This window comes from Mchenga conophoros, linkage group LG7 (genome assembly GCF_057382185.1).
Source record: "Mchenga conophoros isolate Kocher_MC1m ecotype Shallow Benthic linkage group LG7, M_conophoros_male_GT1.1, whole genome shotgun sequence".
Classification (NCBI taxonomy): domain Eukaryota; kingdom Metazoa; phylum Chordata; class Actinopteri; order Cichliformes; family Cichlidae; genus Mchenga; species Mchenga conophoros.
This window is the reverse complement of record NC_140532.1, coordinates 3246407-3258963: the sequence shown is the minus strand read 5'-3', so window position 1 is coordinate 3258963 and position 12557 is coordinate 3246407. Positions and strand designations below refer to the sequence as shown.

General features: G+C 48.1%; 1 protein-coding gene across 1 annotated transcript; it reads left to right on the top strand.

Annotated features, from left to right (window-relative positions):
• The first annotated feature begins 11055 nt into the window (after nt 1-11055).
• Nucleotides 11056-12297, top strand: LOC146569339 (uncharacterized protein F54H12.2-like). Its single transcript, XM_085281360.1, has one exon. It carries the CDS (start codon nt 11056-11058, stop codon nt 12295-12297), a length of 1242 nt encoding a protein of 413 aa, XP_085137486.1.
• Nucleotides 12298-12557: the final 260 nt, after the last annotated feature.

Sequence of the window (12557 nt, the reverse complement as noted above, 5' to 3'; positions counted from 1 at the left end):
ACATCACATATACAATGAATTAGATCAGCAACATAGCTTCCTCCAAGGAGGATAAGAGACCTGAGACCCACTCGGCGCCTAGCATCTGGGGGGGAGGAACCGTAACATGTTTCCAAGGGTGCGATTAAATCTCTCCGTGGTACCATTACCCATGGGGTGGTATGGTGAAGTGTGAGATTTGGCAACGCCACCCAAAACCAGAAGCCCTGCGAGCAGCTCACTCTCAAAACTAGCTCCCTGGTCAGAGTGAATGCGCTGAGGGAAGCCATACACACAGAAGAATCCATCCCAGAGCTTTTTAGCAACTCTCTTAGCTGTCTGATCCTGGCATTGGAATGCATGTGCTAATTTTGTGAAGTGGTCAGTAATCACAAGGACATCCACAGACTTGTTGTTGCTGTCCTCAGCTGACCAGAAGTCAATGCACACAAGTTCCAGTGGAGCACAGGTCTTAATGCTTTCCAACGGGGCCCTAGCTGCTGGCTCTGGGGTCTTGCTGAGAACACACCTGCGGCAATTTCTCACATGATCGCGCACATCCTTCTCCATATCATACCAGAAGAAACGCTGACGAGCCAAGGAGAGTGTGCGAGGTTGACCTTGATGACCAGCATTGTCGTGTATGCCAGACAGGAGTCAGGTACCACAAACTGGAATCTCTTGTGTTTGGTCAGTGGGTCCCTCACGACTCTGTAGAGGACACCATTGAGGAATGTGAGCTTATTCCATTGTTTCAGGAGCCGCAACGTATGTTGGTTCTCATGACAGCGCTCACGTCTGGAGGGTCTGCGCTTACGCTCAACATAGCGGGCTACTCTGGAGATCACAGGATCCCCTGTTTGATGAGACAGGAGATCAGCATGGGACAGCGCATGAGTAACATCACAGTCAGGTGGACTAATGGAGGTCAGGTGACCAGCGAGGGATGTTGCACGCTGGCGAGAAGCAGACTCCCACTCACAGAGGGAAGACATGAGAGAAGACACGTCAACAGTTGACAGAGACACATCAAGCACAGCAGAGGGTGGAGCACTGCATATCGATTGAGGCTGACAGGTCAAACGGAAGGCATCTTGGACACTGGCATCTTTCACATCACTGACTTGCTCTAGCAGCTCAAAGTAGGGCTCCGACAGGAGGCGCTGGGCCAACAGCCTCACAAACGGTTCCCTGCTCAGGGTGTCTGCCACGATGTTCAGCTTTCCAGGAACATATTTGATCTCAAAGCAGTATGGTGCAAGCTTAGAGACCCAACGCTGTTCACAGGCATCCAGCTTTGGCTTAGTCAGAATGTATGTGAGAGGATTGTTATCAGTCCAGACAGTGAACCGATGACCCTTGAGCCAGTGGCTGAACTTATCGCACACAGCCCACTTCAGAGCCAAAAATTCAAGCCGGTGTGCTGGGTATTTGGCCTGACTGCGGCTGAGAGACTTACTAGCAAAGGCTATAGGTCTTGCTCTCTCCTCACCAGCTGGCACCTGGGATAAAACAGCACCCAGCCCATCCATGGAAGCGTCAGTTGAAAGGATGAATGGCCTCTCAAAATCAGGATGTGCCAGCACCGCACAGCTGAGGAGTGCACCTTTGAGTCCCTCAAATGCCTTCTCGCAAGCAGGAGTCCAGTCTTGAGGGGTGAGCTTGCGAAAAGTTCCAGGTTTCCGACTCCCATGGCAGCCTTTAGTCCTCTTCTGACCGGCAGTTAGAGCAAAGAGTGGCTTCGCAATACGAGAGCACCCTGGAATGAAATGCTGGTAAAACATCACCATGCCAAGGAAGGATCTCACTTTCCTCTGAGAAGCGGTGCAACCGTCACCATCCATAAGGTCAGTCTTCTGAAAATTGGCGATAACCCTCACTTTATCCTGATCAACCGAGACACCACCAGCATCCACCACATGACCCAAAAACCTCACAGAGCGTCTGAGAAAGTGACATTTTTTCTGCGCCAGCTTCAGATTGCTGGTCCTCAGGCGAGAGAAAACAATCTCAAGACGTTTTAGGGCCTCCTCTTCTGAAGGCGCAAACACCAGCAGGTCATCAAGATAACACAGGAGGCTGGAAAAGTTCAAGTCACCAAAGATGCTGAGCATCATCCGCATGAAAGATGCTGGGCTGTTGCATAGACCCTGGGGAAGTCTGTTGTACTCATACAGGCCAAGAGGTGTAGTGAAAGCCGTGTACCGTCTGTCAGACTCATGGAGGGGAACGTTGTAGAACCCGGATGTGAGGTCCATGGTGCTGAAGAAAGCATTCCCACCAAGGGCAGCAAGACAGTCAGCCTGATGGGGCAGTGGGTGAGCATCCTTAATGGTTTTGGCATTGAGCCAGCGGAAGTCAGTGCATATCCTCAAGTCACCTGACTTCTTCCAAACCATTACCAGTGGCGAGGCGTATTCGCTGGTGGACTTACTGATGATGCCTTTCATCTCCATGTCTGACAGCACCTCTCGCAACTTATGATAGTGAGCCGGGGGTACTCTGCGATAGGGAAGCCTGAAAGGGCGGTCGTCAGTGAGGTGGATACGATGGACAAAGTCTTTCACCTCACCACAGTCCAGTTTGTCTCTAGAGAACACATCTTGGTAAGTCAACACAAGCTCCACCAATTTCCTCTTCCACCCATCTGACACTTCACAGCCCTCAATATCAATGTCAGCCAACCCAGCATCTTTGAGTAGCTGTGCAGAGTCAGGCACAGAGTCTGATGAGGGGGGAAAACTGGTATGCTGGTCGGTCAGAGTCTCGCAGAGACCTTGAGTGATGGGCAGGTCCTCCACAGCAATACAAGGAAAGACATCCGCAATCTTAGCATTGCGACGAAGTGTCACAGGGCTCTCTGTTGGGTTAAGGACTTTCATAGGGACCCAACGATCTCCCCACATGGGTGTTATAATGCGCCCCACCATTATGTTCTTTGGAGTGGAACGGGCTGACGTGGGTTCCACAACGACAGTACTTCCTGGAGACACAAGGGCAGAAGGTGGCAGCTTTCCCCAAACTATATATTCTTTTTGTGGCAGGAGAGTGACACTCTTCCGCAACCTGACTGTACCTACTTTATCTGGCAACACAGGAGCAGACCACCGTGAGATACAGCTCAGCAACTGCAGGAAGTCTTCACAATCAGTGCCAGTGTAATTGGAGTTAATAAGCTCCCAATACTTTGTATCAGCCTTCATCTTCTGAATGATGGGCCGGATCACATTGCTCCCCACGATGAGCTCATCTTTTTGCCTAGGAACCACAAATGTTGGTACAAGAAACCTAGTCCCATATACTTCAATGTCCAAATCATAGATGCATTTCGGTTGTGTGAGAAGGCCACCGCAACCAACCAGCACCACATTTTCAGGGGCATGCTGCGGAATCAGAGCAACACCAGCGGCTCTTAGCTTGCTATCAGCCTCTTCACTTAGTGTGCATGACATACTTCCTGAATCAAGCATGCCTGTCAGGGAACACCGGCCACTGACCGACACTGGAGTGTAAAACAACTCACTAGCCCTGCCAACTCTTTGTGAACCCATAATAACAGTCTTCTCATCAGAGAGGCTACTACAGCAGTTAACATATATGGCTTCTGGGTCTGTTCCATTTGTGAGGGTTTCATCAACACTGCCCATGCTACCCCTCTCGTTACATGGGCTGGCTAGTTTAAAGCAGCATTGGTGGAAGGAGGGACTGAAATGCTTGGTTTCTGGCGCAACTGTGGGCATTCACGCCTCATGTGTCCAGGGTCAAAGCAGCTGTGGCATAGCTTGTACAGCCTACAATGCACATGGGTTGTGTGTTCATGTGAGCCACACACTCTGCACGAAGCACGGTGAGCACTGCGGTGCCCATGGGAATGACCTGTGGGTTGTGGGCACCTAGGACCAGTGTCTAGTGATGCAGTGCACATGGACAGAACCTTGTCAAACAGTGCTACCATCTGTTGAACACCTGGCTCAGCTGGAGGAGGGCCGGAAACTGGCAAAGATGGGGGCATGACATGAGGAGTCAAAGGAGGACAAGCAGAGGGCTGCTGCACACTTACCATGCCATCAGAAGAAAGAGGCTGACATGTGGCTGCAGAGGGAACAGAGGGCATAGGATACGAGGCTGGCTCACGTGTTACTGGGACTGCTTGAGCACCGCTGGAGTGGGGCTGGCTGTTAACAGCAACAGGGCTCTGATGTGGGATGGACAGACATGCTGTATTATGAGACAAAACACTAGACTGTCTCATTTTCCTCACATAGTTGTCCAGACTGCTCTGAACCTCAGCTGCAGTCCACTCCTCAGGAGCCTTCAGTTGAAAAGACAACGCAAGACTGTGGTCAGGACAGTGATTAATGAACATCGAAACAACCTCACTACCGGGGTCCTCTACCAGCTTGCCGCGCCTGCGGAGACACTCATCAGCAGCGTCAATAGACTTGTTCAACCGGATCCAGTAATCCATGGCGTTCTCACCTGGACGTGGCACAGTACTGTAGAAATCTTTCATGGGCAGGCTGGAATATGTCAAGTCGCTGAAGTTGACCTCAGTATGTCAAACACAGCAGTAATAGGATCATTCCGATTCAACTCAGGGCGGCAACGAAGTGACACCTTGACCACATCTCTGGCTTTGCCAGTCAGTCTAGACATTAATATGGCAAACATTTCTTCATCTGTGTCACAGCTGATTCTGTGCAGATAACATCTCATCATGTCCTCCCATTCACCGATGGGAAATAGATCTGTGTTGTCGCCCTTGAAGTATGGTGGAGCTTTGGTGTCTGACTGAACAACAACCTTCAGCTGGGACTGGTCATTGCAGCTCGAGGGCACATTCTGGGAAGACTGTGGCTGGGTGGGGGCTGGCTGGTGCATAGAGTTAAGAGAGGATGTGATATTTTCCCCAATTTGCTTTGCTAAGTCAGTGATCAAGCTGCTCAACATGTCACTAGTGACAGCCTGGGTGTGTGTTTGGCGTTCGCAAGCAGCTGGTGTGGAGCTAGCTGCTGGCATTAATGGTGAGTGCATCACTGACTGGTCTACAGTGTGGGCACCAATACCTGGGACTACTGGCCTACCCCTCCCAAAGCACTTTGGAGCAATCTGATGACCCCTCCCCAAACCAAAGGTCATATTACTCCCCACAGAGAACAGATCAGGCAAAGCGCTATCCATAGTTTCCTCACTTAACATGTTGGCCCAAGTGAGATATCACTGTTTAACAGCAAAAAAAAAAACGAGCCTAACCCCCACACACAATTATGCAAAACTTCACAAAACAATGAAATGTGGGGAGAAGAAAAAAAACATCAAGGAATCAAAACACCATAGAAAATAAAATAAAATGTTGTTTTCTCCTCTCAATTAAAACAGGCTGTAAAAGCCAATATCAATAGAAAAAATAAATAAATTACAATCCGTGCCTGTATAATTTGAAGCAACAATATGAAACAGTGACAGAAATGATCACCTACGTATTTGCCCTTTAAGTTCACACGAGAGAGATAATCCCATACAGCTTATGACAAAATTTGATCTGAAGTGATTGATGGCCCTAATCACGACCTTTTGACCTCCCGCCCCTCCCCCCCGGAAGCGTGTAATGAGCGTGACGAATCGCATCCAGAGAAGGGGGGTGGGAAACCCCCCGCGTGACGAATCGCATCCTGAGAAAGGGGGGTGAACCCCGGAAGCGCGCCATCTGTTGCTAACCGTGTCGAATCGCATCCTGAGAAAGGAGGGGGGAACCTCCGGAAGAGCGCCATCTGTTGTTGGGAAAAAAAGTTTTTAGTGGGAGGGACTGCAGCGAGGGAGGAGAATAAAAAGCAGAGAGGAGGAGTCCGTCACAATTTCTAAGTCACACACACACACAAGATGGATTCTTTCCTTCTGCAGCCCAGCAGCGGTCCTGTTTACTTGGACGGTGAAGAAATCTGCTCTCCCGCAGAACCCTCGAGCATGGGCGGCAGCAGCAGCGAGTGGGCCTCGTCGATTATCAGCGATACGCCTGTCTCTGTCTACAGTACCAGACCCGAAGCAACCGCCACTCCGCGGAAAGAAGGAAGAAGTAAGAGCGTCTTCATGTTCCGCAGCCAAATTCCAGCACCGAGAAACTTGCGAGGAGAATGGCCTCTGCCTGCTGAGGGTTGTGGAAAGTGGGGCTACATATTCAAATATGAATCAGGGGAGCTCTGGTTTTATCAGTTGAACGAAGGAGAAAGCTTGACGGAATCGAGCAGCATTGTGAAGCTGACTCCCAATGACTGGGCCGTGCTGAAGCTGCTGGTTGCGATGGCTATCGGAGAGGCAAATGAGGATTTTCCCATTCCTGAAGAGGAAGATGTTGCCGCTAAAAGACCCCGGAGAGAGGTAGATTCTCCTCCCCCTCCTCCTCCTTCTCCTTTCGGCTTCAATGATGAAGAAGAGCATGATGCTGCTGATGATGAAAAAGATCCTCCTTCCCCTCCTTCTGTCTCCTCTGATGAAAAAGAGGATACTGACCCTGCTGTTGAGAATGACGAGGATAAAGAAAAGACCCCCTCTGTAGAGGATGTTTCCTCCCCTGATGAATCAGCTGTTGAATCAGCTGATGATGATGATCATCCTCTCTACACAGTTACAGAAGAAGAAGAAGAAGATGATGAGCCCCCAGCTCCAGAAATAAAAGAGGAGAAAGCAGCTCCTGAGAATAAAGAAAACATTCCCCCAGCTCCAGAAATAAAAGAGGAGAAAGCAGCCGCTGAGAATAAAGAAAACATTCCCCCGGCTCCAGAAAAAGCTACGGAAGAAGAAATAGAAGCTATTCCCCCTCCCCCGCCGCGGAACGGAGGCATACGCTTCAATGATGAGCAACTGATCAAGACTAAAACAATCTTGTCAACCGTCTGGTCTTCAGGAACCACAGCCACGGGGAGATGGAGAATGAGAGCCAGCCTGCGCTCAACTGACGAATCTGATGCGCCTGACATTTTTGTCATGGAGAAATTCAACCCCGACTGCGGATTATTTCGCAGCATGATGGTTATACCAGCCAAAGAGTGGGTCGTAAGAATGCTGCAAGTGAGGAAGGATATTACAATTCTTTTTCAAACTTGCCGCTGCTGGAGGGATGCTGTAGGAGTAAGGAAATGTCTCAGCTTCTGAAAATCCCCGCCCCTCCCGGACCACGCCCCCCTTCCTTCTGTTTTAAAAGTCCGATCAAAAAGCCTTTTTTAGCTCAGAGAGAGAGATGGACTCTGCACCCCTGCTTCGCGATGAGGAGACCAGCTCCACCGATTGTTTTTCTGACGAGGGCGAGCTGGTACCCGACACTCCCGGCTACTACGGGCCTCTGAAGCGCCAGAGGCGGCAGCGGCAGCAGCATACCGACGAGATGGACGGCTGGGCGTCTTCTTTATTCATCGACACTGTGAAAACGGCTGTGTATCATCTGGTCAACTTGGTGATAAACAAGCATCGCACCGACGAATGTAATGGCTGTAAGATAGACCATCCCAGCCAGAGACAACACGAGTGCCTGCAAATTCTGGAGGATGATTTTTATTCCGACAACTATTATAACATCAGAAAGAAACTGCTCACTCCTCGCTTTGTCCCTTCCATTCAACGTCTGCTGATTGCCCGCAACATCAAGACTGAGGACGTTAAAGTTGGGATGGTTGCGGAGACTCTGCTTCATGAGCTGAAATCGGTGAGGAAAGTCTTTGACGCCATCACAGACGCTTATGACAATTTGGTGGGGCAAGACGTGGTTAAAATCGGGGAACTCCGTTTGGTTACGGAGTTTTACAAAGGTTGCTGATTCTTATCCTGCATGCTTCCTATATTTAACCTTGTTTTTTAAATCATGTATTCTGTTTCTTTTTAAAAAACAAAAAAACAAAAAACTACCTCGTTTTTTAATTCTGCTTTATTTTAATCATGTATTCTGTTTTTTTAAAATCCTACCTCATTTTTTAATCGTGTATTCTGTTTTTTAAAATCCTACCTCATTTTTTAATCGTGTATGCTTTAAAAAAAGTATCCTGTTTGTTTGTAACCTTTTAACATGTTTACCTCATGTTTTTAAAAAAAGAAAAAAAGAGTTTTTGTAACCGTTTGACTCTATAACTGTGTTTTATCTCAGGGTTTTGAATAAAAGTGTATTCTGTTTCTTTTTAAAAAACAAAAAAACAAAATCCTACCTCGTTTTTTAATCATGTATTCTGTTTTTTAAAATCCTACCTCATTTTTTAATCGTGTATGCTTTAAAAAAAAAAAAAAGTATCCTGTTTGTTTGTAACCTTTTAACATGTTTACCTCATGTTTTTAAAAAAAGAAAGAGTTTTTGTATTCTATAAGTGTGTTTTATCTCAGGGTTTTGAATAAAAATGTATTCCTGTTTTTTTTTTTGTAACTTACTTGTATTCCTGTTTGTATTCTATAAGTGTGTTTTATCTCAGGGTTTTTGAATAAAAATGTATTCCTGTTTTTTGCATGTTAAACCCTCTGGTTTTGAATAAAAAATATTTAAAAAGCATTCATCTCTGGTTTTTGAATAATGTATTCCTGTTTTCTGCACATTAAGCCCTCTGGTTTCGAAAAAAATAATAATAAAAAACATTCATCTCTGGTTTTTGAATAAAATAATAAAAGCCGACTCCTGCGACGTTATAACGCAGACGAGCTTTTTATCAGAAGACGAGATGGCCGAGAAAAGTGAGATGAAAAAAGTGTATTACGACCCGCATCACCCAGGTAGTTTCGGAGGAGTAAATAGACTCCGACGTGCTTTAGAAGATGAAACTGGTAAAAAAGTTGATATCCGCAAGGTGCAGAATTTTTTATCCGAGCAGGACGCCTATACTCTACATAAGCCGGCGCGAGTAAGATTTAAGAGAAATAGAGTGTTTGTGACCAAACCCCTGAAGCAGCTTCAGGCCGACCTGTGCGACATGAGACAGCTGTCTGAATACAACGACGGATTCAATTATTTATTAACCGTCATAGACGTATTTTCAAAAAAGGCTTACGCCCGCCCCCTGAAAAGGAAGACGGGTTCGGAAGTGACTGAAGCTTTCGAATCTGTGTTGAGAGAGAGTGAAATACCGGAAAATTTACAGACCGATGCGGGAAAAGAGTTTTTCAACAAGAGTTTTCAAGCTCTGATGAAAAATCACAGCATCTCCCATTTTGCTACCGCCAGCGACCTAAAGGCCTCGGTGGTGGAGAGATTTAACCGCACCCTGAAAACGAGGATGTGGAGATATTTCACCGCGCACAATACCAGACGCTATCTGGAGGTGTTGCCCGACCTGTTAGAAGGATATAACTGCAGTTATCACAGCAGCATTAAAATGGCACCTGCCGAGGTGCGCCCCGAGAACGCGGATCAGGTGTTTCGCAACTTGTATGGAAAGACACCCGCCCGTCCTAAAATAAAGTTGAAATTTAAGAGGGCGGATCTGGTGAGGATATCCAAATTGAGAGGAGTATTTGATAAAAAATACGAACAGAGTTTCACGGATGAAATCTTTACTGTGATCAGGGTCCTTCACCGATCGCCACCCGTGTATAAGCTACAAGATTATGACGGCGAGCCCATCGAAGGGTCGTTTTATGAGCCCGAGCTGCAGAAAGTGAAACTGACCGAGGACAAAGCGTTTCATGTGGAGAAGATTTTAAAGCGGCGCACAGTCAGAGGGGAAAAACAGGTTTTTGTCAAGTGGAAAAACTGGCCGGATAAATTCAACAGCTGGGTGAAAGCCTCGGAAGTGGTAGGCGTATAAAAAAAGAGACCCCTCGCATCATTCGGCTCATTTTTTAAAATTCATCATGGAGTCCGAAGGGTTTTACGTGACCCTGCCTTCCAACGCCAGCAAGGGCTTATTTAAAGATAACACCAGCGGCTGCTACACAGTGGATCTGGCCAAACCCCTCGAGCTGACCGGAGAATGGAGCGTGGGCTTATGCGAATTCATTTATCCGCGCACATGGTACAATCTACCGCCGGACGCCTCCTACTTGGAGCTGATGCGGACGACGGAGGAAGATCAGCCCCTGGTGATTTTAAAATTCGGCAGGGGAGGTCATTACGGACGCGTTAAAGATCTATTGGATCACCTGGTGCCGGCGATCCAAAAGTACGACCCGTCCTTCGAGGCTTCATTCAACAACATCACCAAACGTCTGGATGTCAAAGGAGTCGGGAGCCATAAAATAAAGGTCTTCCCTCCTCTGGCTTACATGCTGGGATTGAAAACGAACGAGTGGTGGACTCTGTCGAAGCGCTCTACTCGGTATCCGTGCGATATGAACGCGGGCGTATATAACCTGTTTCTCTACACCGACATCGTTCAGTACCAGCCGGTCGGTGACAGTTACTCACCGTTGCTCAGCGTCCTTAAGGTGAAAGGCGATTACGGAGACGTGATCAGCATCAGACATAATACGGTCCATTACTTGCGCGTATCTAAAAAATACATTAAAACCATACGCGTAGAAATTAAAACGGACCGCGACAGATTCGTGGATTTTGTTTACGGGAAAACGATAGTCAAGCTGCACTTTAAACCGGCTTGAGAATGGCGGCGCGTCTCCCGCAGGACCCCCACCGTTTTGTGAGGTATTATGAGGGGCAGGTGGGAGGTTCCCTTCCGGGTTTTTACGGAGCGCCCGTGATGTACGGCAGAGGGATAGGATCCATCTTCTCCAGACTGTTTCGTTTCGTGTCTCCTCTCTTCAAATCCGGGTTCGCCGTAGCTAAACCTCACCTGAAAACGGCCGCAACCAATATCGCTACAGACGCTGTGAAAAGAGTGATGGGTAAGCTGACAGAGCCTCGCCAGGAGGGGGCGGGGGGTATGATGGTCCTCTCCCGCAGGAAGAGGAAACGCCCTCCGGGCGAGCGGATTAAAAATAAAAGCGTCGGAGTAAAAAGTAAATCAGTTAAGGCTGGCAGTGGGAAGAGAAGGAAGCCCCAGAGGAGCTCGGACATATTTTAGAAGAAAATAAATAAATAAAAAAATGTCTCTCTTACACAAGAAATCTGCCGAATGCACCCTTGCCGAACTGGATCTATTTTCGGCTCCCATGACCCAGCTATCCATAGAGGATAAAAAATATCAAGAATGTCAGCCCCTCTCTGCTTTGAACGACAACTCACCCATTGAATTTTTCATCCCCGGAGACGGGGAAAAGTATCTCGATCTGAACGACACCATGCTCCATCTGAGAGTGAAAATTACGGAAAAGGATGGGAGCAACATCCCACCCGATGCAGGGGTAGCCCTCATCAATTATCCTCTCAACACAATTTTCAGTCAGTGCGACGTTATTCTGGGGGATCGATTGATTTCGCAGTCCAGCGCCACCCATCCTTACAGGGCCATGATTGAGACGCTGCTCAACTTTTCAGAAGACACTCTAAAGAGTCAATTCAGCGCCGGTCTGTTTTACAAAGACACTGCCGGAGACATGGATTCTATAGTTATAAGCAACGGGCCGAACAAAGGGATAAAACAGAGAGCCGTTTTCACGGCCGAGTCGCGAGAAGTGGACCTGCTGGGTTCCCTCCACGCTGATATTTTCTTCTGCGAGAGGCTCCTGCTGAACTCTGTGGATTTGAGAATTAAATTGATACGCAACAGCGATGCCTTCAGTCTGATGGGAACTCGGGATTCGCAGTTTGCCCTGAAAATAACTTCGGCCTCTCTGTTTGTTAAAAAGGTCACGGTCTCGCCGGCCGTCAGGCTGGGGCACGCCGCGGCCCTGATGAAAGGAAACGCCCTCTATCCTCTTTCGCGCGTTTCTGTGAAAACCTACTCCATCCCTGAAAATTCCAGGATCTGCAACCAAGAGAATCTCTTTCTGGGAGCCATGCCCAAATACGTGGTCCTGGGCATGGTTCATCACGACGCCTTTACCGGGAGGAGGGATCTGTCGCCTTTCAACTTTAGACACAACGATGTGGAGTATCTGGCGTTGTGTCAGGACGGCAGGCAGGTGCCCGCCAAAGCTTTCCAGCCACAGTTTGACCGCGGAAATTCGGTCAGGGAGTTTTATCACATGTTTTCCGCCACGGGGAGACACCTCAAAGATTTACCTCTGAGCATCGACCGCCGGGAATTTAATGAAGGGTACGCCCTTTTTGCCTTTAATCTGGAACCCAGCGAGGATGCTGACGCCCTGTCTCCCGTCTCCAACGGGAATTTGAGGCTGGAGATGAGATTCAGAGTTCCTCTGCCTCAGACCACCACTCTCATAGTGTACGCCTGCTACGACTCAATTTTGGAGATTGACTCTAAAAGACAGGTGCTGGTGGATTATTACTAAAAAAATATATACATGGATAACCTTCAGCTGGAGCACATTCTACATCGCGCCTTGGGAGACGTTTTCTGCGGGGTTTGGGCCTCGGACCAGCTGGCCTTTTTGAGGCGCGACTTTAAACCCCCCGCCTACTTTATAGTAAACACTCACCCCTCGCACTTGAGGGGAGAACACTGGCTGGCTCTAACTCTGGAAAGGGACGGTTCCTCCACTTTTTTTGACTCTTACGGATTCCCTCCCGACTTTGCTCACTATCCCTCGGT

Bases quoted from the DNA above. Each gene is read 5' to 3' on its own strand.
- LOC146569339 (XM_085281360.1), top strand. From the start codon at position 11,056: ATGACCCAGCTATCCATAGAGGATAAAAAATATCAAGAATGTCAGCCC.